We start from the raw sequence: 20,681 nt of genomic DNA on the forward strand, positions 1-20,681 counted from the left end.
GTTGAAGAGTTTACACTAAAGAAGAAATATCCAGATTAATAGACAGTAGGAAACAAAGAAGTCATATATTCCTATATAAAGAGGAATAAAAAAGGCAACTGGACCTAGGAGTTTGTTTTCAGTTACAAATCCAGATAATAGTCATTCTGTCTCTTTGCAAATGGTGTCTGAGATATTTGGCAACTTGTCTTTGAGAAACCTTCTTTTCTTCCCATCAGTTCACCTGACTGATGCATTTAGCCTAAATGTATAAATCATGAAAAATTATGATTTATCAACATAGAACTGGTGTAAATTTTAAACATACACCTGATGTTTTAGTACATATCATATAGTAGAATACATATAAGGATGGTTGTGTTTAAAAGCATGTATCTGATTTTATATAAAAATTAAATGAAAATTTAACCAAATTCAGAGCTGTTTTTAAGCTTGAAATGTTGCAATATGTGTAAATGCAGACAGGATGTTACTTTTTGAGCCTTGAGCAGGCAGAAGTAGGTTCTTGTTGAGAGAACGGTTGAGTCGATGCAATGGGAACTCGGTGTGTGTGTTTACACGAGCGTCTGCGGCCTGTGGAAGTGACTCCTCCCAGGAAGAGCGATGGGAATCAGATGGAAACACACACTATCTGTCAGCATCTCACAGGATATGAGAAGAAAAAAAAAAATCCCACAGAAGCATTTTCCCTCTGCTCAAACTGTGTGATCTGACTCGAGAAGGATGTCCTCGGTGGTCCGGAGACCCTCGCTGAGGACGCTGCTGCTCAGGAACGCCGCCCAGCACAACCACAGGTCAACCATCTACAGCAAGCCACCCAAGGACAAGATCGGACCGGTGGTAGGACCAAACAGCTTTTTTCTAAAATGCTCAATTGTTGTTTCTAAACTGCAGTTGAGAAAGGGACAAAGTGAGTCTTCTGAGGTCAGCCGCCGCGATTCTTCTCTTTATTGCCCGTAATGTGAGGAATTCAAGCGAGCTGTGCTTGAAGAGTGGGAGAGATGTTTTATTTATTTGTTCTCCAGAAGTCAGTGGGAAGCTCTGGCCTCTGTAAAGGGATCCTATGATGTAACAGCGGAGCAGCCAGTGTTTATGCCACCATAAATCTGTTGATCTGTCCTCGGGGACACGCACAAGTGCTTTTACAAAGTCGCTCTTAGGTTAGGAACCACAGAGTGAGGAGGGATGGAGGGAATATCATGGGAAGTAGGTAGAAACGTGGGCTGTGATTACATTCATCACCTCAGAAGGGACTGACATCGGGACCCAAAACGCTGATGTTTAATCTTGAAAGCAGTGTGTGTGTGTGTGTGTTGGTGAAATCTCTGTGTTTTCTTGGCCTCTAACAGCAGTCGATGTTCGCCTTGTGTGTGTTCGCCGTGACTCTCCTGGCCCCGGCCGGATGGATCATGCATCACATCCCGGAGTATCGGCAGAAGTCTCCTCCACACCCCTGACTCCCGCTGGAACGTTCACTCAGAGACCAGAGAGCCGCTGGTCTGGAAACCTTTTCCCGCTCTGTACACTCTGAATTAAACTCTTTCAGTCTGAGGACGTCTGAAGTTTCCTGTTTAAAGACAAACACACTTAAAGGAACAATATTATCAGATTAGCACTGGAGTGGGAGGATTTGGATCCTCATGGAAAAAAAAAAAGATTAGAAAAATAAATACAAACCCACACAGCTTTTGTTCTGGCGACCTGCTGGGAGGGTCTCTCGGTTCCTCAGACCCTGAGGTTTGGGTTCTCATGCTCGCAGAGCAGCGGTCGCCCACCTTCTCCCCTCAGAAAGGCTGCGATCCCCCCTCTGATCTGAATCCAAACTCTGGTCGACATGCTCGCTCTCAGCGATGCAGAGAAACGATTCTGAAGGAGCAGAAAAATCTTTTGGGTCTCACCTGTTTTCTGTTGTGTCCCCTCAACGGTGTCCCCAATCCTATGTTGGGAACTGTATCAAACTTTATTTGAAAAATGTAAAAAATATTCAATCTGTGGACGTGCTGCTGTCATGTCTGTCACAGTCATGGTTCTGCACTAAAGCTTATTTAATTTCCCTAACATAAATCTCCAAAACGTTTACAACAAACTCCAAAGTAAAAATTAGTCTTTTAATCATGTAATCAAGCCTTTGTAAGACAATCACTGGATTACTTTAAAACTGAAAAACTTAACCTTGATACTACTGATATTTGAATCATTTTTTAAACTTTAATGCCTTTTTAAAATCAGGGAAAAATACTGTAGTTACTAGTATTTCATTTGTATTAAAATTGACCAAATCACACATATTTCCTGACTTAAATCGTTAAAATGTCTCTGTAGTTCACAGATTTTGTGCACAAGTGAACATCTATTCCAAAAATAAACTCTAAATATGACTTTTTAGATGCAGTTGGTACATTCTTGTAAATGGGCATAAAGCATTTTGCAGGGATTAGTGAATATCAAATATGATATATGAAAGAAAGAAGAAAGTGTGGAGCAATTCTAAAACTCCTGCACAGGTTATACTGATCTGTCCACCACTACTTTATTTATTTAAGTTATTACCAGTATTTTGTTATGACTGGAAACAGATTGCCAGGCCACAGGTTGGTGCTATGTTTCTGTAAAACTAATATCAGCCATCTACAGAGTTGGACGTTTTCAGAAAGTTCTACTCTGGGAGTCGCTTTCAAAAAGCTGCATTTTCAGTGGTTCTGGGCGCTGTTGCCAAGTAAAGTGACGCCCAAAAAGCAACAAAATTTTTCAATTTTCACTGGACAATGTTGAAGCCTAAATCAAAAAGTGCAAACTCTTACAAAGATATAAAGAGTTAATAGTATATTTATCTTTTAGTTCAGTCTAGTTTAGTTTTTTTTTTTGGTGACATTTCACTGAATTTTGCAGCAGGCAGTGTCATTAAGATTGGCTTTATGTTCAGATTGTAGTAATTTCTTTACTCATGGCAATTGTTTGGTTTTGTGAAAATATTGCCATTTCCATCACATATGCATCGCAACACAGAAAAAAAATTGTAATTTAAATTCAAATGTTTTTAATGACACTATTTCACCAGTTCGACTCCCTGGACTTGGAATCGGGCTGCTTGTGGCCCCTGAACCAGAATGAGCCTCTCAGGGAAAAGGCTGCCCCCTGACCCTCCCATCTCTCCTGTTGCTGAACCCATCCCGGTGCTTTCTGGCGCCCCCTACAGGAGTCGACCCGCACTTTGGGAACCACAGACTTTTTTTTTAAAAAAAAGGTGCCTTTTCCCCACATTTAATGCGTTTAATTGTTCTGAACATGTCACATCTGTTGCTCGCTCGGTCTCCTCCTCGCCTGCTGCGTCCGGAGCGTTTCTGCGGCGGACCTGCGCTCTTCTCTCCTCCTCTGCCGGGCCGAACGCGGCGCTGATGGGGTTGCTGGATTTCTTGAATGACAATTTGTCAAAGGCGGATCAGTCCATTCTGAAAGGTGTGCGGTGAGCCGCGGCGAACGCCAGCACGCCTTCATCCCGGGAGGACGAGGAAGGGGAGCAAAAGGAAAACCGAGCGAGGCAGATGTGAACGCGTCCCGGGTTTGGTTTATTCTGGAGGAAAAGGAGAAAAGAACCGCAGCGGAGGCGCGCGGCGCAGCGGACACACTGCGTGTGTGTGTGTGTGTGTGTGCGTGTGTGGATCCATCGCGCGCAGTGGTACAACCAGCCTGGACTGAGAGGGCACACACACTCTCTCTCTCTCTCTCACACACACACACTTTTTCAGCAGTGAGGGAAACACGGCACCGGGGAGGGAAACACCCGCCACGACCTGACAGTCTGGGTTTATGTTTCCTCAAGTGTCTGCGAAATGTCTACCAAGGCAGAGCAATGTAAGTACCGCTCAGTGTGTGTGTGTGTGTGTGTGTGTGTGTGTGTGTGTGTGTATGAGAGTGTGTGTGTGTGTGTGTGTGTGGAGAGGAGGAGGAGGAGGAGGGAGAGGAAGAGGAGGGGGGGGGGTCTGGGAACTGGAAATGTGATTTTGGCTGTAAAGAACAAGGGGAGCTGTCCTTGGTGATGGCTGCAACACGTCCCGGACTGCAGAGGCTGGAGGTGTGTGTGTGTGAGTGTGAGTGTGTGTGTGTGTGTGTGTGTGAAGCGCTCCTCTCCGCCGCATGCGGAGCGACCAGCGTCCGCTGCCCGCACCGCCCCGCACCGCCCCGCACCCCCGATTCCTCATCAATATCGTGATGATGATGAGGAGGTGATGGGCAGAGCAGGGGGAGGGGGAGGGGGGGCTGGGGGGGGGGGATGCTGCTCTCAAGGTCGACCTGACTGATTCTGTTCTGAACAATATGGAGGGGGAGAGGTGGATCAATCACGCGCTCTGATCACTCTGTATTAGAGTCCCTCGTTAATCCGCCTCGGAACAGGTGGAAACCTGCCTTTGTCCCCCATGTGTCCGAGAGACCCGCACGCTTTACATTGTTGCTTTGAGTCGGGGAGGGGGTTCTCCTCAATGAGCTTCAGCCACATTGCCCCCCCCCCCCCCCCCCCCCCCCCCCCCCCCCCCCCCCCCCCCAACTGAACTCTTAAACCCAAAGGCAACAATAAGCAGGAAGCTTCTCACGCATGGGCGTTTATTTATTTATTTATTTTAAATCTGTGAGGTCTTTCCTCTGTGTGTTTTAAAGTATGACTCAGCTTCAGGATCAAAACAAGAGGAAAAAAAACGGAAGAATCCTGATTTATTAATGTAGTCTTTCTAAATCAGTGTCCGTCTTCTGCAATGGAATTGAACCTAAAACACGATTTCAAGTCTAAAGTTGAAGATTAATCTCAATATTTTGGCTTTGTAAGTTAATAACAATCAGTAAATAGATGTTAGATGTGGTAAACACAGAGATGAGTCAAGCTAGTCTCTAGAATTTGTTGTACATGATACCTCTACTTCAATGCTCTCAGAAAAACAACAAGCAGCAGTACATCTCGACATGTTTGCTTTGGGCAAACGCTCAGTTTTCAACCCTATTTATGTTTCTTTTTATTGAGATTTCGACACAGAAAAATAGAAGGAAGGAGTCAGGCTGGGGGGGGTGGGTGTAGCTCAGACCCTCAGCCTCCTCCTGCTGCTGTCTGGTGCTCCTCATCACGCCCCGCTCCTCATTCCCAAAACTCCTTTAAGCCAACAACAGGTATAAAAAGAAGACGTGAGAGATGAGTGTTTTTTGGTTAAGCTTCTGTGGAGATGATTCCTGTCTCTCACTGTTTCTGCCTTAACGCAGGGAGAAGTGTGTATGTGAGCGCTCGCCGGCTTCGGCCACATGTGCTCCGGGCCCGCAGCTGTTATTTTTATTTTGGGGTTTGTCATTTCGCAGGTCAGAGAGGAAGCTAAACTCCGGCGCCCAAAGTCACAGAAAGTGGGTCAGCGATCGGCCTCTCCAACTCACTTCAGCTCTCATTAAACGGGGGAGCCGCTGAGTAAACGTCTCTCTCTCTCCCCCTCGTCTTCACGTTCGCCACGTTCTCCCGGCTCGTCTTGGGACTTGAACCGGGAACCTTTTGTACGCGAGCGTATCTCTGTGAGCAGTAGGTTAGCGCCTCCTCCGGGGCTTCCTGTGACCCCCGCCGCCGCGCCATAAAGGTCACCTGGCGAAGGCCACGGAGCCATGGGAACACACGCGCTTTGTTTAACTTGATAATTGGAGCGTCCGTGTTGTACGGCGAGGAAAACGGACACCAGCCAGCAGCAGTGGGAGCGAACGCCGCCGTCACACGTCGTCCTTCTGTGTTGTGCTCTTCCTTCCCTCCCCTGTCTCACTGGTGTTGACGCGCTTGTTGCTCTGCTCTTCGTTTTTGTCTAGTTGCCTCTAAGATACGATACTTGCAAGAGTATCACAACCGTGTGCAACACAATATTTACCCCGTGCCGTCCGGGACAGACATTGCAAACACACTGAAATACTTTTCCCAAACCCTGCTCAGGTAAGTACCCTGCTCTGGAGCCATCAGGTGAAGTAACAGACTGTGTGATATTTAGATTTCTTTTATTTTTTTTGTTTTGCCTCATGTTGAAATAAATCACAGTAGATTGTTCTGACACACTTCCTGAAAGGGATGACAGTGACACCATTAAACGCCTCTCACATGGATTCACGACATCAGGAGCGGGCGAGGGAGGCGGGCTGGTTGAGAGAGAGAGAGAGAGAGCGAGAGAGACAGGCGACAGAGCAGAGGACGGAGCCGCAGAGTTATGGCGATGTTTTAGAGATAGACAGCTCGGTGATGTTTATTGATTCAGTGGCCGGTTGCTAGACGAACGCCTCCCCGGGGCCGTCTCGCTGCATCCTTCCCAGAGGGGCCGACGGGGGACGGGGGACGGGGGACGGCCTCCTCCGGCTCTGCAGGCGCAGGGTCAGCCTGCTCCCCCGAGGGCTGTGAAAGCCCGAGGAAGGAACGGCATGTCATTTCCTCCTTCAGCACAGGTCAAGTAGGCGGCCATTTTGGACCATTCTAATTTCATAAGTTGCCTCGTGCGACCCCCCCCCCCCCCCGCCACTGCCGTCCATACACACACCAGAAACACACTGCAGCGATGGGCTGGTGTGGCGTCTCAGAAAAGAGCAGCGCTGTCCTTTCACATTGGCTAATTTGGAGCAAAGGGCTGGATTACTGGTGGATGAACTTGTTCGTCCCACTTTTTTCATTACTATCAGCTTAGGGTGCAATCTGTTTGCGATTGGCAGCTGGCCTCAATTTTACACTCCATTCCTCGGCCCCGTAAGGATTATTCCTCCGCTGAGCGGTGCTCGCAGAATCCTGGGTACTTCACTGTTTTAAACACGGCCCTTCGTGGCACAGACCGAGCACGACTCGAGCTGCGACTGAGGGAATCCGCGTCAATTCGAGCGACGACTCGGAGTCAGTACGCCACCGCCGCCGCCGCCGCCGCCGGCCTCAGACGTGCAGGACGAACCGTTCCCAGGAACTCATCCGTGCACCTGAGCCTCCTGAAGCCGGCGGACAGGCCGGAGGGAAGACGGGCCGACGAGCAGAGAGGGGGGGGGGGGGGAAGTGGGAGCAGCGAGCCGTGAGGAGTGGAGCGGGCATGTGTCACAAAGAAAAACACCAAACCGGCCAAAGGAGGCGGCGGCTGATTCATGCAGCCGCGGCCGGAGGTGCAGGGAGGTCAGACTCAGGACAGAGCGGAGCAGGAGGGAGGGTTACATGTTCTCTGTTTACCAACAAGTGGATGCTGAAAGACAGGCTGAGTCAGGCCGAGCTCTCTGCACGAGCGAGCCTCGCCGACTCGGCGCCAAACCGGATCGCTCGTCAGGACGGCTGCAGTCAACAGGCAGCGTCCGGGCCGGGGGGGGTGAAAAAAGGAACAGATTGAGCAGTTCAGAGATGAGGATGGAGGGAACAGCAGGAGAGGAACTCACATAAAGGACTATCTGCATCACACACTTGTCACTGACACACACACACACACACACACAGGGCAGTAAATGTATGTCATGTGTTTGTATCAGTGCATTTCTACATGTGTTTTATGTGTCGTACATGTCGGTAGAGTTCTCGTGTCGTCCCGTGTGTACATATGTGTGTGTCTCTGCGTGTGTGTGTGTGTGTGTGTGTGTGAGAGCGTCTGTTGATGTCTATGTTCATTGTTTAATCGAATGATGTTTTTTCTATATGCCGACTGGGCAGCGAAAAAGTCATACTCTGAGATCCGGTCTGTTGGTGCGACTCTCTGCCGACGCTGCCTTGCTAAATGAACGTCTGACCCCGGCTGGACTCTGACAGAGTATGACTTTGAGGGGATCGGTCACGTAATGGTTCCTTCTACTGCTGACATGATCAATACTGTGCTTATAATATGTGTTTTGTTTTTTTTAAATCATGAAATCCCCTTTCTCGCTCGCCGACTGATGTGAACTTTTCTGAGTGACCTTTTTCGCAAGACAAAACACCACCAACACCAAAAAAGGCAATACATTAGCATTATTAATCTGGGCTCTGGTGATAAATCCCAATCGTTTGCCCGATAGAACAGCTTAGCCCTGTAATAATGTGCAGTAAAAAGAGCAATGCTCTCTGGCCCCCCCCCCTCCTCCCCCCTCCCCCCTAGATGCTCCGCACTCAACCCGACTAGTTTTTTGCTTTTGTTTCCCCCCCCCCCCCCCCCTCCTTTCTTTCCCTTAAAAAAAAAAATTGAACACGCCCGCCACCCTCCCCAGGGGACAGCAAACACAATTGTCCATCCCGCATTAGCTCACAGACATGATGCTACCAGTCATCTCCCCCCGGTACAACCTATTCCTTTGTCATTATAGTTTCTCCTCTACTGTAGATTAGTTGTTACATTTATTTTAGATACCTGAATCCATATGCCTGTTGGATCTCATTATTTCTCCTGATGATACTGGTACAGTATCATAACGTATGCATACAGACATTATTTCTCTGGTGCAATAAACATGTGCTGTGACCTAGGAGCACTTGATCTAACCTCACACACATGTTTATTACTGGCTGAAGCATGTTTCAAAAGTGTCACCTCTGTATTTTCCCGAACCAATTTGGTGTCACTCCCATCCTTGACAGCCCCACTAAAGACAAGGAAATTTCTTTTTTGAAATCTTCGCCACGGCCCATTGGCCCGTTTTGCATGTTAGCCACCCACCCGACCTTGCTGATTGGACGACGGCAGCCACGGGGGGACAGCCATTTGCGCTGTCCCTTTCTGGAGAAGTATGGGGTTGCCACTGAAAACATGCCATTTTTTATATTTTTGCTCCTTGTCACCAGATACGCATGAGATGCAGTGATCATTGCAGTTTTGTGCTCATGTTTTTTGTTTCTTTTTTTTTTTTGTTTTCCAAGTGCAAAGAGCGACAAAAAAAAAAAAAAAAAAAAAACCAAGATGAATTGAATCTTGAACGTCACTCTGAACAGACGGAGCGGGGAAAAATTGCCCGTGCCTTTCAGTGATACAGTCAAATAGTGAGACACTGCATCCTATGTGGGGTTTATCTGGGTTTGTTTTTTTCTATTTACGCTGTCTCTGTAGTGCCATTTCAATGTAATGTGCTGTTTTTTTGTGTCTTTGTTGTCTCTTTTTTTCCCTTGTTCCCCTCTCCTACCCTCCCTCCCCTCCCCTCCCGCCCCGGAGCAGCATTCTGTCCCGCACAGGCAGGAAGGAGAACCAGGAAGCTTCCAATTTGGCCGTGCCCATGACCATGTGTCTTTTTCCTGTGCCATTCCCACTCACCCCATCTCTAAGACCACAAGTCAGTTCCATCAACCCTACAGTTACTCGCTCCCTCCTTTACAGCGTTCTGCGCGATGCCCCGTCAGACCGCGGGGGGCAGGGGCAGCAGAGTCGGGACGCTCAGCTCTCAGAGTACCCCTCTCTGGACTATCAGGGCCTCTATGTGACCCTCGTGACCCTGCTTGACCTGGTGCCCCTGCTGCAGCACGGTCAGCATGGTGAGTCAAGGCCCAGTGCACCACTGTTTGTCATCATCATCCCCGAGCCGTCTGGCCTGCATGAAGCCACTGCTGCTTTTTTGGCCTCTTTTTGTAACGGGCGGAGAGACGTCCTGCAGAGGATCTTGAGGGCTGCATGGGGTGATTGGGAGCACGCTGGACTCTGTCAACCTAAGCGTTCATAAGCCATTGGATACACCAGACATAGGCCTTCTCCTCTGTGTATCGTACCCGGCTGCATGTTTGTTATGCAAAGTGGGAGAAATGTTTAACTTCTGTTGTCATGTGTTGATACTTATACAGCTAGAAATGCGTCTTAGCAAATGTACCGGATCTTTGTTTAGCGTATTAAAAAGGAATCTGAGCTCGACTTATACAGTATATCCTCACTGCATCACAGTCAGTGCTCCTTTTTTTCATGAATATTTGATCTTTGTGTAAAAAAAGAAGAAGAAAAAAAGCAGAAAAGCATGAAAACCCATCTTTCTTGACTAGACTTGCTCTATCTTTTACCTTTCCTGAGGGTGAATTTTACTTTAGTGGCTTTTAAAGAAGCCCACTCCCCTCAAAAGTGTCTCATTTTCTGTTGTTGTTTGTTTTTTTCCTTCACTGTTATCCTGTTAAACGACTGAAATCGGATGTAACTGTGAACCTGTAGCTGCATACAGTATGTGCATACTGTATGCGCACTTGATTGAATGAGTGTCTGTGTATCTCTCTTTGTCTTTTTTTGCCTTTTTCCCTTTCTCATCAGATCTGGGACAGTCCATATTTTACACAACAACTTGCCTCCTGCCCTTTCTCAGTGATGATATTCTCAGCACTTTGCCCTATACTATGATCTCCACTTTAGCCACATTTCCCCCTTTTCTCCACAAAGACATCATTGAGTACCTGAGCACCTCTTTCCTCCCCATGGCCATATGTAAGTACGACTCTTTAAAGGGCAGCACCACAGTTTTCAGAGACAAACCCACATGGTGAAACAGCTTGCAAATTACAGAAATACCACCGTTTCCGCGGCGGCTTCCTCCTTCCAGCTAAACGCCTTTTTCTCGCCGCAGTGGGCTCCACCCGGAGGGAGGGCGGCGTGCCGGCCTACGTCAATCTGTCTGCCTCGTCCATGCTCATGATCGCAATGCAGTACACCTCCAATCCAGGTAAAGCGCCGCGCCCGAGCTTCCGTCCAGACCCGACCGTGGCCGCGGATCTCCACTGAGTCTGCACTCTGCTTCCTCCCAGTCTATCACTGTCAGTTGCTGGAGTGTCTAATGAAGCACAAACAAGAAGTGTGGAAGGTAATCTCTCCTTTTGAATACTTCATGCAAGACAGGACAGAGAGGCTCACTGTGAAATTACTTTGAATTGACTTTATTCAGTGTGATACGGTTTGATTTAAAACGTAAAATATCTTTATTTAATGTGTTTTTTTTTATTAATTTAGCTTAGTGAGAAAGTAGAATTACAGCTTTATATACTTTTATGTTTCTAATTTATATGAAATTATATGTAGAAGTACAGAATTACCTCAAAACCACTAGACCGGATTTGCTAAAAAAAAACACGGACAAGAAAATGAATCTGCTTTTTGTAAACTCTGTATAAGAGACTAAACTATGTCTCAGATGACGCCCACTAACCCCCACATCACAACACACACGTCTCTTCACACACCAGCCAGTAGTTTTCGGTTGAACGCAGGATTTTCACATCAGTAGGTATTATTGGTTGGGATCCACATAAAAAGCACAGTCCTCCTCTTCCTGCAAGCTTAAGGCATTTCAGTTGAAATAACAGGTAAGTCTTTGTATGTAGTTTACAATTCTTGCAAATTCTGCATTTATTATTTGTATTTTCAGTTAATCTCTATTATGCTTACAATGAATTCTGTTCCAAAAGAGCAGACGAGAAAAATCTCTAAAAATCCTGCTGCTGAATCATCTTTAAAGGTAACAAGATCAATAAATTCAGCGATCTTAAGCGTCACGTCTCATCCTGCACGCTTCCTGCTGCAGGACCTGCTGTATGTTATCTCCTACGGGCCGTCTCAGGTGAAGCCTCCGGCCGTGCAGATGCTGTTCCATTACTGGCCCAACCTGAAGCCTCCGGGAGCCATCAGTGAATACCGAGGGCTGCAGTACACAGGTCAGACCTGAACCTGCCCTCCTCCTGAGTTCCCCTCCTCCGTCCCGTCACCTAAACCTGCGTCTGTCTCTGCCTCAGCCTGGAATCCCATCCACTGCCAGCACATCGAGTGCCACAACGCCATCAACAAGCCTGCTGTCAAGGTGAATGATTCTGCTGGACGAGCTGCGCAGGCTCGTTTTAGAAAGTTTCCTCCCTGGAGAAGTTCACGGGGAGGGTCTGGGCCGGGTGTCAGGCCGTCCCGCTGAGCTGGTCCAGGCCTCCACGAGCCCCTGGGTAAATAAATCTGCGGCGGCCGTGCAGGCCGGGGTAATGATATCAGCTCCTGCGCCGCTTCGCGCCGGCCTCCACCAGCGGCTCCGTCAGCTCCGCCTGCCTTTCCTCTGCCCTGCTCAGAACTGACAAATAGAGCAGGACCAGGGCCGCGGACAGGGCCTGGGTTTCAATTACCAGGAGCAGGGAGGGGTGAAGGAGGGGGGGGTCGTTCTAATTGAAACCAGTGACCCTGGGCAGCCCTCGAGGACGGGGGGCATCAGTAAATCACAGCACACCATATGAACGAGCGGCTCTGTTTAGCACAGTGAAACAGCAACATATGCAGGCAGTCGTGCACGCCCAGACGTGCACAGGCAGGTAAAAGGTGAAAAGGTGTCACATGATCCCTGGTCAGGATCAGCAGATTTCCACACTGGGGGGAGTGTAAGTGTGTGTGGAAAAAAAGCAAGTTTCAGTGAAGTACGCAGCGCGACTCAGCTTCCACATTCTTCTCCTTGCTGAAGGAAGGGTCGTCTAAATCTTTTGACAGAGCGGGGGGAGGGTCTCCAGCATTTCAACATTTATCTCCTCAGAAAGCCTGCTTTTTAAAAATAGCCCAGAGTGTGACTTTATTCTGCGTCTTTACAGCAGAACAGACTTCAGTGGAGGTGGATGTGTCTAAAAATAACAGGACGGGCTTCAGATATGAATTATTGTTGAAAAAGAGGAGGCATATTTTATGATCAGTCTTTTTTCTTCAAATATAAACTAGAAAAAAGTGTAGTATTTCAGCTTTTTGAGCTCTGTACGCCAGTACTGCAGTGTTAGAAGGATGTTGATTTAGATATTGTGTGATTATCATAAACCTTTTAAACCTTCCTTGGTAATAATGATCATGTGTACTGCATTTGTAGGCAGTGATTTAATGAAAAATGAAGAGTGAAGGTGATTTTTTCCTATCAATATCTGAAGGTGTTGTAAATTAGCTTGCTTGCAGCAATTGGACTTTTCTGAAGAAACTGACATTTCTTCCTCAATTCTAAATTAAAGATATGGATCAAATTGCATCCAAATTCAAAGATACGTTGCGCCATATGGTTTTAGATAAACTGAACTGCCTCTCTGTTATCTTACTGCACCTTTAATGTTTGTTCCTGCTCACTGGAACGACTTTCACGTTGCCTGGAAATGTTGCTTCTCCCTCTGTGTGCATGCAAAGCGACAGTATCGCCACGTTCACCTTTAAATGCCACATCCTTGCGCTCACGCCCCTGATTCTACTTTTGCAGATGTGTATAGATCCCACTCTCTCCGTTGCCCTGGGAGACAAGCCTCCTCCTCTCTATATATGCGAGGAGTGCAGCCAGAGGATAGCAGGGTACGCATCGCTTTAAATCCTTCAGTCCTCACACTTTTCTCCAAGCACACATCACCTACCGCCTGCCTCATTACTCCTCTTCCACCCATGGGAAACACATCGCCATGGTTACATAATTCCCTTGTGCCAATAATGTGATCATCATCATCATCATCATCATCATCAAACCCTGCATCCACTTATTTCCCCTTTTTCCCTGATGATCATTGCATGACTCAGTGGTGACGGGTTTGATTTGATATGCTTGTGTTTTTCTGTGTCTGCTGGGAATTTAAAAGTCTCATTTAAACACGTCTTTGACCTTTGCAGGGATCACGCTGAGTGGCTTGTCGATGTACTCCTGCCCCAAGGTGAGCAGCCACGACTAACACAGCATCTATAATGAACAGACAGAAGCTTCCGGTCAGCTAGCTGGAGGAAGACTCTCAGTCATCTGGATTTCACTGCCCATTTCAATACATTTCACAACTAATGCCGAGGAGGAGAAACTGTAACTGTGTAGCTGGTGTAAACTCAGACAGGTTTTATAAAGGTAAGCAAACGTTTTAGCCCATTCATCACGGTGAAGGCAGGTCACAGGCTAATGCTAATGTTAGTCCAGGGTTAATGAGGTGCTGCTCATCCAGTAAACACAACCAGCACCACTGCTGTTTAATGGGAAGATATGCACCACTTCTGCTGAGAGTCCTGAAGCAGAGAGCTCAACTCTCAACCCTTCATCAGACCATATGTGGTAGCTTTATTCAAGTTACAAAAAACTATGCAGTTTAATTTGTTTCAGCAGTAGAAAGTAGAAAACATGACTGATTCTGAAGAAAATCTGTTGTCTGGAAATTATTTTTTCATAATTGTTCATTTTTTTGCAGCAGAGATATCTGCCATTTGTCAGAAGAAGGTAAGAAGTTCACACCTCAGCATCACCGCCAACAGAATTACGCTAATATTCTGTGCTTCAGAGGCACAAGACGAGATATTTCAGTTTGAAGTCCATGAATATAACCTCAAATAATGGTCTGAACCTGATCGCTTCAACGACTATTTTCATGATGTGTTTCTGGTGGATCAGCTGAAGTCAGGAAGTTACCCAGCTTGCTGGTGTCTTTCTCATGTTCATACGATACAATGCTTAGCATTTAAGTGAAAAATGTCATCATGAATCAACAGCAGTCCTGTCAGCCTTGAGACGGCGTTTCATCAGGTATGTTTCTATCTGAGATTCATAGCAAGGCCGTTTATTCCTGAGCCCGAGAGGCAGCTCTGCTGAGGCGGAGCTGCTGGGGCGTGATGTTTGTTTGCTGTTGCTGAATGCACTGCCGAGGGCGCCAGGGCTTCCTGCTGGTTTCCAGGGAGACGCTGGGAAAACTGAGAGCGTTGGTGATCTCAGGTATTCCCGTCAGGCCGCGCGGCCGCCCGTCGCCGTCGAGACCGGCGGCCTTCTCGCCGATCCGTCCCGGCGGTCGTAATCCGCCGCCTCCCTTTGTGACTCAGTCACTGCTGAAAGCCCTTTAAACTGCCAACTGCCGGCGCCGTCACTTCTAAACGAGACGTTACTTTACGTCCAGGAATAGACTCTTATGAATACACCATGATGTGGAGGACAGAGCGCAGTGTGAGAACAACAGCATCACGTCTGTGTGTGTGTGTGTGTGTGTGTGTGTGTGTGTGTGTGTGTGTGTGTGTGTGTGTGTGTTTTGGTTGAAATCTGAATGGGTGAATGGGAGAACACTCCGTCATCAGAGGACAGATATGTTAATTTGATATGGACCGATGCGTCCCCCTGATGGCACAAGATTAGAGGCTGATCAGATTAGGATGGCTCTCTGGTGCCGTGCTTTTTATTTTTAGTAACCTGAGACACGGAGGGGACACATGAGGACTCGGTCCGTCGCGGCAGATGCAGACAGATGCATGTTTGAGTGGGTGATGGACGTAATCGGAATAGTTAATTGCTGCTGAGGCGTGGAGACGTGTTTATTTTGAGACGCTTGTCACCGGGCGCTGCTGGCTGATCCGCTGCGATTGTTGCATGTTTTGATTTTGCAGCCAGAACAGAAATAAACTGCTTTTTTTTCCCTCCTCCTCCTCCTCCTCCTCCTCCTTTCTTGGGCTCGTACTGTAGAACTGTAGCTCTCATGTCAGGAGGGCCGTGGTCACCTGCTTCTCAGCTGGCTGCTGCGGGCGCCATGGCAACCGGCCTGTCCGCTACTGCAAGCGTTGCCATGTCAACCACCACAGCAGCGAGGTGGGGGCTGCGGCGGAGACCCATCTGTACCAGACCTCGCCCCCTCCCATCAACACTCGGGAGTGCGGCGCCGAGGAGCTGGTGTGCACGGTGGAGGCCGTCATCAGGTGTGTTTACCGACACCATGCAGGGCCGTGAAGCACAAACACACACACACACACTGCGTCAGTTCCCTCATTCGGCGCCGTGTCCTCGTGTGTGTGTGTGTGTGTGTGTGTGTGTCCTCCCTCTCCAGCCTGCTGAAGGAGGCCGAGATCCACGCCGAGCAGCGTGAGTTCGAGCTGAACAGGCGCCGTCAGATGGGCCTGTCTGCCTCCCACCACTCCCTGGACAACATCGAGTTTGATAACAAGGAGGACGACCAGCACGACCAGCGGCTCCTCAGTCAGTTTGGCATCTGGTTCCTGGTGCGTAATCGCCGGCGGACGCTGTGTCTGTCAATAAGAGCGAGGCGGGGGGAAAGATAAGGGTGTGTGCAGAACACGACAGTCTTATCGTCTCAGACTCGCTCTGCCCCCCGTCTGCAGGTGAGCCTGTGCACCCCCAACGAGAACACGCCCACGGAGAGCCTGGCGCGGCTCGTCAGCATGGTCTTCCAGTGGTTTCACTCCACCGCCTACATGATGGACGACGAGGTGGGGAGCCTGGTGGAGAAGCTGAAGCCGCAGTTTGTCACCAAGTGGCTGAAGACGGTGTGTGAAGTGCGCTTCGACGTCATGGTCATGTGTCTGCTGCCCAAACCGGTAGAGTTCGCCAGGGTAAGGTCCTGTACGTACACAGCACACATGTTGGACGGAGAAAAATAACTGAAAAGTTTAAAACCTGTCAGTATATTGTGATTTAGACAAATAGAAATATCTGAATCACATGTTCAATACCAGCAGCATCAAAAACTCAGGGGTCTATAACCTTCATTACAATCCACTCAGTCAAGTTTAACTGGATCCACTTTGAAATGAGGACAACACAGCTTATTAAGTTACAGATATCGTTTTAATACACGTACAAAAACTACATTTTATGTTGCATTTGTGAAGTTTTTTTGTTTCTGATTTTAATCGCATTTCTCCAGATTTGCAGGTTTCAGACCGCTGGCCTTGATAAAGAAGAAAAAATCCCAAATATCTGAGTCGAAACATGTTTTGGAAGCTGTTGAATTCATTCTATAATACCCTAAAAGGGCTGGTTACTTTATTAAAACACTCTCAGTGTCGTACACCAGCCCAGCATCACTGCAAACTGAAGCATTAAAAAACAAAACCTGACCACAAACAGGTTTGAAACCCTTATAAATGAGCGTGACAAAGTATTTCATAGACTTCTAACATTCAATAAAGATTGGTCAAAATCACCACCATGGTTTATTAAACCCTGTTAAAACTTGTTTAGGGGTCAAAGCTGCATGAGGGGGGGATTTAAAATAAAGCTGATCGTTGGTCTGAGTTGTTGAAGACTGTGTCTATTTAACATGTTTAACAAGAAAATACAAATGAGGCATTTCCTCAGCTGGCCTCCCACAACTTTTATTTGCAGATTTTATGTTTACAGGTTTGTCTTTGTGACTCAGACTTTTAATTTGGTGATAATCTCCCATACTGTAGTTTTTTTCTTTGTGTAATTCTATTTCCAGCAGATTATTGTCAGATTATTCTCCTGAGACAAGCAGAAAGTAAATATCAGATCAGTCAAAATGAAGATAATGAACCCAGAAAATAATGAGAAGACAAAAATATACGAGCTGCTGTCAGTTTTGTGTCACGTGCTTTATATTAGAGATTTGAAAGCAGGTCTCATCCACTCGTTTCTCCAGGTGGGGGGTTACTGGGACAAGTCGTGCACCACGGTGACCCAGCTGAAGGAGGGCCTGAACCGGATCCTGTGTCTGATCCCGTACAACGTCATCAGCCAGCCGCTGTGGGAGTGCTTCATGCCCGAGTGGCTGGAGGCCATCCGCACCGAGGTGCCCGACCACCAGCTCAAGGAGTTCCGGGAGGTGCTCAGGTACGTGCGCCCGCACGGCCAAATCAAACGCCAGCTCACCGCCAGGGGGGGAAAAAAACCAAGCTGCTACCGTTCTGTTCCCTCCCTGCAGCAAGATGTTCGACATCGAGCTGTGCCCTCTGCCCTTCTCCATGGAGGAAATGTTCGGCTTCATCAGCTGCAGGTTTTCCGGATATCCGGCGTCGGTTCAGGAGCAGGCTCTGCTGTGGCTGCATGTGAGAGCACACACACACACACACACACACACACCTGAGTCCTGTGATCCTGTCCGCGGTGCGTGTGAACTGGGCAGGTTGTCAGAGAGTGGGAGTCTGGGCGGCGGCCCTGCTGAATATGGATCTGGGTCACAGAATGAGGCTGGAGGAGGTCGGAGCGACGCTGCCTTTCATCCCATATGCGCTCGCAGCTTGCTGCCCCGTGTCCATGGATCAATTTCAAGGTTTCCGTCACAACCGTGATCAAGAGCCCGCATTAATTTACCTCCAGTAAACAGGCGGCGGCCCAGTTTCACTTCTCAGTGCAGCTCTTAACTGTAACGCCGATGATGGATCCGTGTTTTTGTTCCTTCGTCACAACTTAAACCAGGTCAAGTCATATTAACTGAAGTTTATTCATGGATTCAAACCAGACGTGATTCAGATCTGATGTGAATGAGGAAGAAAGAATGAGGTTTTCAAAAACGTCTCCTCACCTCTGAGGTTGAGCGTTTGCTCTGTCTTGGCAGGTGCTGTCGGAGCTGGACATCGTGGTGCCTCTTCAGCTGCTGATCGGCATGTTCTCGGACGGGGTCAACTCCCTGAAGGAGCTGGCCAACCAGAGAAAGGCGCGCGCTTCAGATCTGACCGGAAACACCGGGGCTCGCAGGGTGAGGAGGACGCCGTTGTTATAATAAAACACAAAAAATAGAAACTACATCTTCAATATACATTTTTCTTCAATAAATAAAACTAATTGAGTAATTTTGATTGGTTATTTCTTAGAAATGAGTGTTTTTCTGTTCATCTCGGCTTCTATTTTCTGCGACTGAGATTGAATGATCGTTGCCATGGCAACCAGCAGTGTCTAAATATAGCTGGCTTGAAGGGCTTAATTGAACCAGACTGTGATGAAGATTTATCAGATGAATTTTCAGCCTCAGCAAATGTGAAATTCTGAGCAGTTTAAGGAGTTTCCCGTGTGTCTGGTGCGATGTGCCGCGGTCTGAAAGGTGAGCGTGGTGTCGGACCCCGGGCGCCGCGGCCAGCACAACACCCTGAGCCCGTTCCCCAGCCCCTTCCGGAGCCCGTTCCGCAGCCCGCTGCGCTGCAGCCCCTTCAAGAACCTGGGCCACGCCGCGGGCCACTGCGCCCTGGACCTGGACTGCGACGACGACGACATGAACCTGGGCTGCTTCATCCTCATGTTCGACCTCATCCTGAAGCAGGTGGGGAGACGACGGCGCCGTTTCCTCGTTTGTACGTCAAGCTCCGCTTCTCCCCTTCCTATATTCACGCGTTCGTCCCCCCCAGATGGAGCTGCAGGACGACGGCGTGATGCTGGGCCTGGACAGCAGCCTGGGGAAGGACATCGTGGGCATCATCAACAACGTCTTCCAGGCGCCGTGGGGGGGCTCGCACACCTGCCAGAAGGACGAGAAAGCCCTGGAGTGCAGCCTGTGCCAGTCCAGCATCCTGTGCTACCAGCTGGGCTGCGAGCTCCTGGAGAGGCTGACCCCCCGGGAGGAGATCCGCCTGGTGGTGAGACCGGAGCGCCCAGCCCGCCTGTGCACGAGGAGGAGGAAATGAGTGTGCAGGGGTGTCAAACATACGGCGCGCAGCCCAGGACTGTCCCGTCAGAATGAATCAGAACAGCTAAATTAAATGGTTTGATTTTAAATTTGGTTATTTGGTTATTATTATAAAAACAGGTTATTATGCCGTCATTTTTCTGGTCCAGATGAGGTTGAAACTCACGTCGTGTGAACCTAAAACGACGACCTGCTCGACTTTCTCTGCAGGAGCCGACAGACAGTTTGGAGGAGACGCTGCTGTCGCCTCCACCGGACTTCACCGTGGGAGCAGAAACCGGGAGTGAGGAGGGAGACAACCCCAGCGGCACGCAGACCGACAACCCCAGCAACCCGTCGCCTGAAAACACATGTGTGTATCAACACACACTTTTTACACTGAGGAAGTTTAACCCTGACTATTCGTGATTAACCTCGCAGTGCAGGGAGTTAGTTTCAGCAGCGGGAATCGAACCTGAGAACCTCCAAACACGACCAAGCTTTTCTAACCTCTTGACCAGGGATCTGTTATGATATAAAGAACCGTTGTTCACCATTTCCCACAAAATAAAATACTTAACCTTTAACCTGAAGATAATTTATATAGTTTGAAAATATAAGAATTTGTTTAAAAAGATAAAATTTACAACTGTAGAAACATTTCCACCTCTTCAGTTACATGTCTTTAACTAAATTTAGTGGAATGAGCTGTTAAACTTGGTTTTTGCTTGGTGTTTTAATGTTTCATTTGTTTGAACGTTCTCATTTTAAAAAAAAGTTTTAATATCCTCTTTCCAACCAGGGGTTTTAAGTGTGAAGCTTTTTTTTGTTTGTTTAGTTAATGCAACTACATTAAAAGTGTATTTATTCAAAGGATATTCTAGGAAAACAAGACTTTTTGAAAGTCTTATGATATTGCGAGGACATGAGCGCGTTGAACGTGAACATCCTGCAGTAAACATGAAGTCGAGACGCGCAGCAAGAGGAAAGATGGAGGAAAAGGTTGAGAATAAATGTTTTCGGTTTCTGTTTTTTCTGTTTATTATCTTAGGTATTTAGCAGTTTTTGATTTTGGTTATTTAAAATTTTGGTTATTTAGTCATTTTAAATTTAAATGGAATTTTTTAAAACAATTGTTTGTCTTTTTCTTCTTCTTTTTGTTTTGCCATGCCAATTTTTTTTTTTTTTTTTTAGCAGTTTGAGCCTTTCCGTAATTTTTGTGCGGTTGTGTCTTCCGTGGAGCTCTCTGGCGCCCCCCGGAGGATTCCCACTGATCACTTTGAAAGCTGCTGCTGCTGACTGACTTGTTTGTAACGACGTTCTCCCCTCCAGCCATGAAGAATAACTCTGATAAGAAGTTCTCCTACCAGCAGCTCCCCGTGTCGCTGAAGCTGATTTACACCATCCTGCAGGTACCGAACAACGGAGTGTCTGAGCCGCGGCG

The 20,681-nt window shown here is 47.8% G+C and overlaps 2 protein-coding genes across 7 annotated transcripts in view; both read left to right on the forward strand.

Annotated features, from left to right (window-relative positions):
* Positions 1–664: 664 nt before the first annotated feature.
* LOC115406876 (cytochrome c oxidase subunit 8A, mitochondrial) lies at positions 665–1,551 on the forward strand. The gene is made up of 2 exons (XM_030117134.1): positions 665–840; positions 1,350–1,551. The coding sequence occupies exons 1-2, from the start codon at positions 724–726 to the stop codon at positions 1,455–1,457; spliced, it is 225 nt and encodes a 74-aa protein (XP_029972994.1). The 5' UTR covers positions 665–723; the 3' UTR covers positions 1,458–1,551.
* A 2,180-nt stretch (positions 1,552–3,731) lies between these two features.
* The window catches only part of unc79 (unc-79 homolog, NALCN channel complex subunit), a 33,579-nt gene continuing 16,629 nt past the window's right edge, over positions 3,732–20,681 (forward strand). For 3 of the 6 annotated variants that reach the window (XM_030116323.1, XM_030116327.1, XM_030116328.1), the window contains exons 1-21: positions 3,732–3,852; positions 5,824–5,944; positions 9,138–9,451; positions 10,206–10,376; positions 10,516–10,611; positions 10,694–10,749; positions 11,467–11,596; positions 11,675–11,739; positions 13,141–13,229; positions 13,539–13,579; positions 14,096–14,124; positions 15,349–15,578; positions 15,707–15,878; positions 15,999–16,229; positions 17,282–17,472; positions 17,564–17,687; positions 18,197–18,337; positions 18,680–18,895; positions 18,981–19,208; positions 19,469–19,610; positions 20,570–20,649. In XM_030116323.1, the coding sequence (XP_029972183.1) occupies positions 3,831–3,852; positions 5,824–5,944; positions 9,138–9,451; positions 10,206–10,376; positions 10,516–10,611; positions 10,694–10,749; positions 11,467–11,596; positions 11,675–11,739; positions 13,141–13,229; positions 13,539–13,579; positions 14,096–14,124; positions 15,349–15,578; positions 15,707–15,878; positions 15,999–16,229; positions 17,282–17,472; positions 17,564–17,687; positions 18,197–18,337; positions 18,680–18,895; positions 18,981–19,208; positions 19,469–19,610; positions 20,570–20,649 (2,889 nt within the window). In that variant the 5' untranslated portion in view covers positions 3,732–3,830. Of the gene's footprint in view, positions 3,853–5,823; positions 5,945–9,137; positions 9,452–10,205; positions 10,377–10,515; positions 10,612–10,693; positions 10,750–11,466; positions 11,597–11,674; positions 11,740–13,140; positions 13,230–13,538; positions 13,580–14,095; positions 14,125–15,348; positions 15,579–15,706; positions 15,879–15,998; positions 16,230–17,281; positions 17,473–17,563; positions 17,688–18,196; positions 18,343–18,679; positions 18,896–18,980; positions 19,209–19,468; positions 19,611–20,569; positions 20,650–20,681 lie in introns of all 6 variants that reach the window. The other 3 variants (XM_030116324.1, XM_030116326.1, XM_030116329.1) reach the window with 3 other exon arrangements.

The sequence above is a fragment of the Salarias fasciatus genome, chromosome 19 (genome assembly GCF_902148845.1).
Source record: "Salarias fasciatus chromosome 19, fSalaFa1.1, whole genome shotgun sequence".
Classification (NCBI taxonomy): Eukaryota; Metazoa; Chordata; class Actinopteri; order Blenniiformes; family Blenniidae; genus Salarias; species Salarias fasciatus.

Excerpts from the sequence above, each read along its gene's own strand:
- LOC115406876 (XM_030117134.1), top strand. The coding sequence starts at position 724 with ATGTCCTCGGTGGTCCGGAGACCCTCGCTGAGGACGCTGCTGCTCAGG. Across the intron at positions 841-1,349 it reads AGGACAAGATCGGACCGGTG|CAGTCGATGTTCGCCTTGTG; the intron begins GTAGGACCAAAC and ends GGCCTCTAACAG.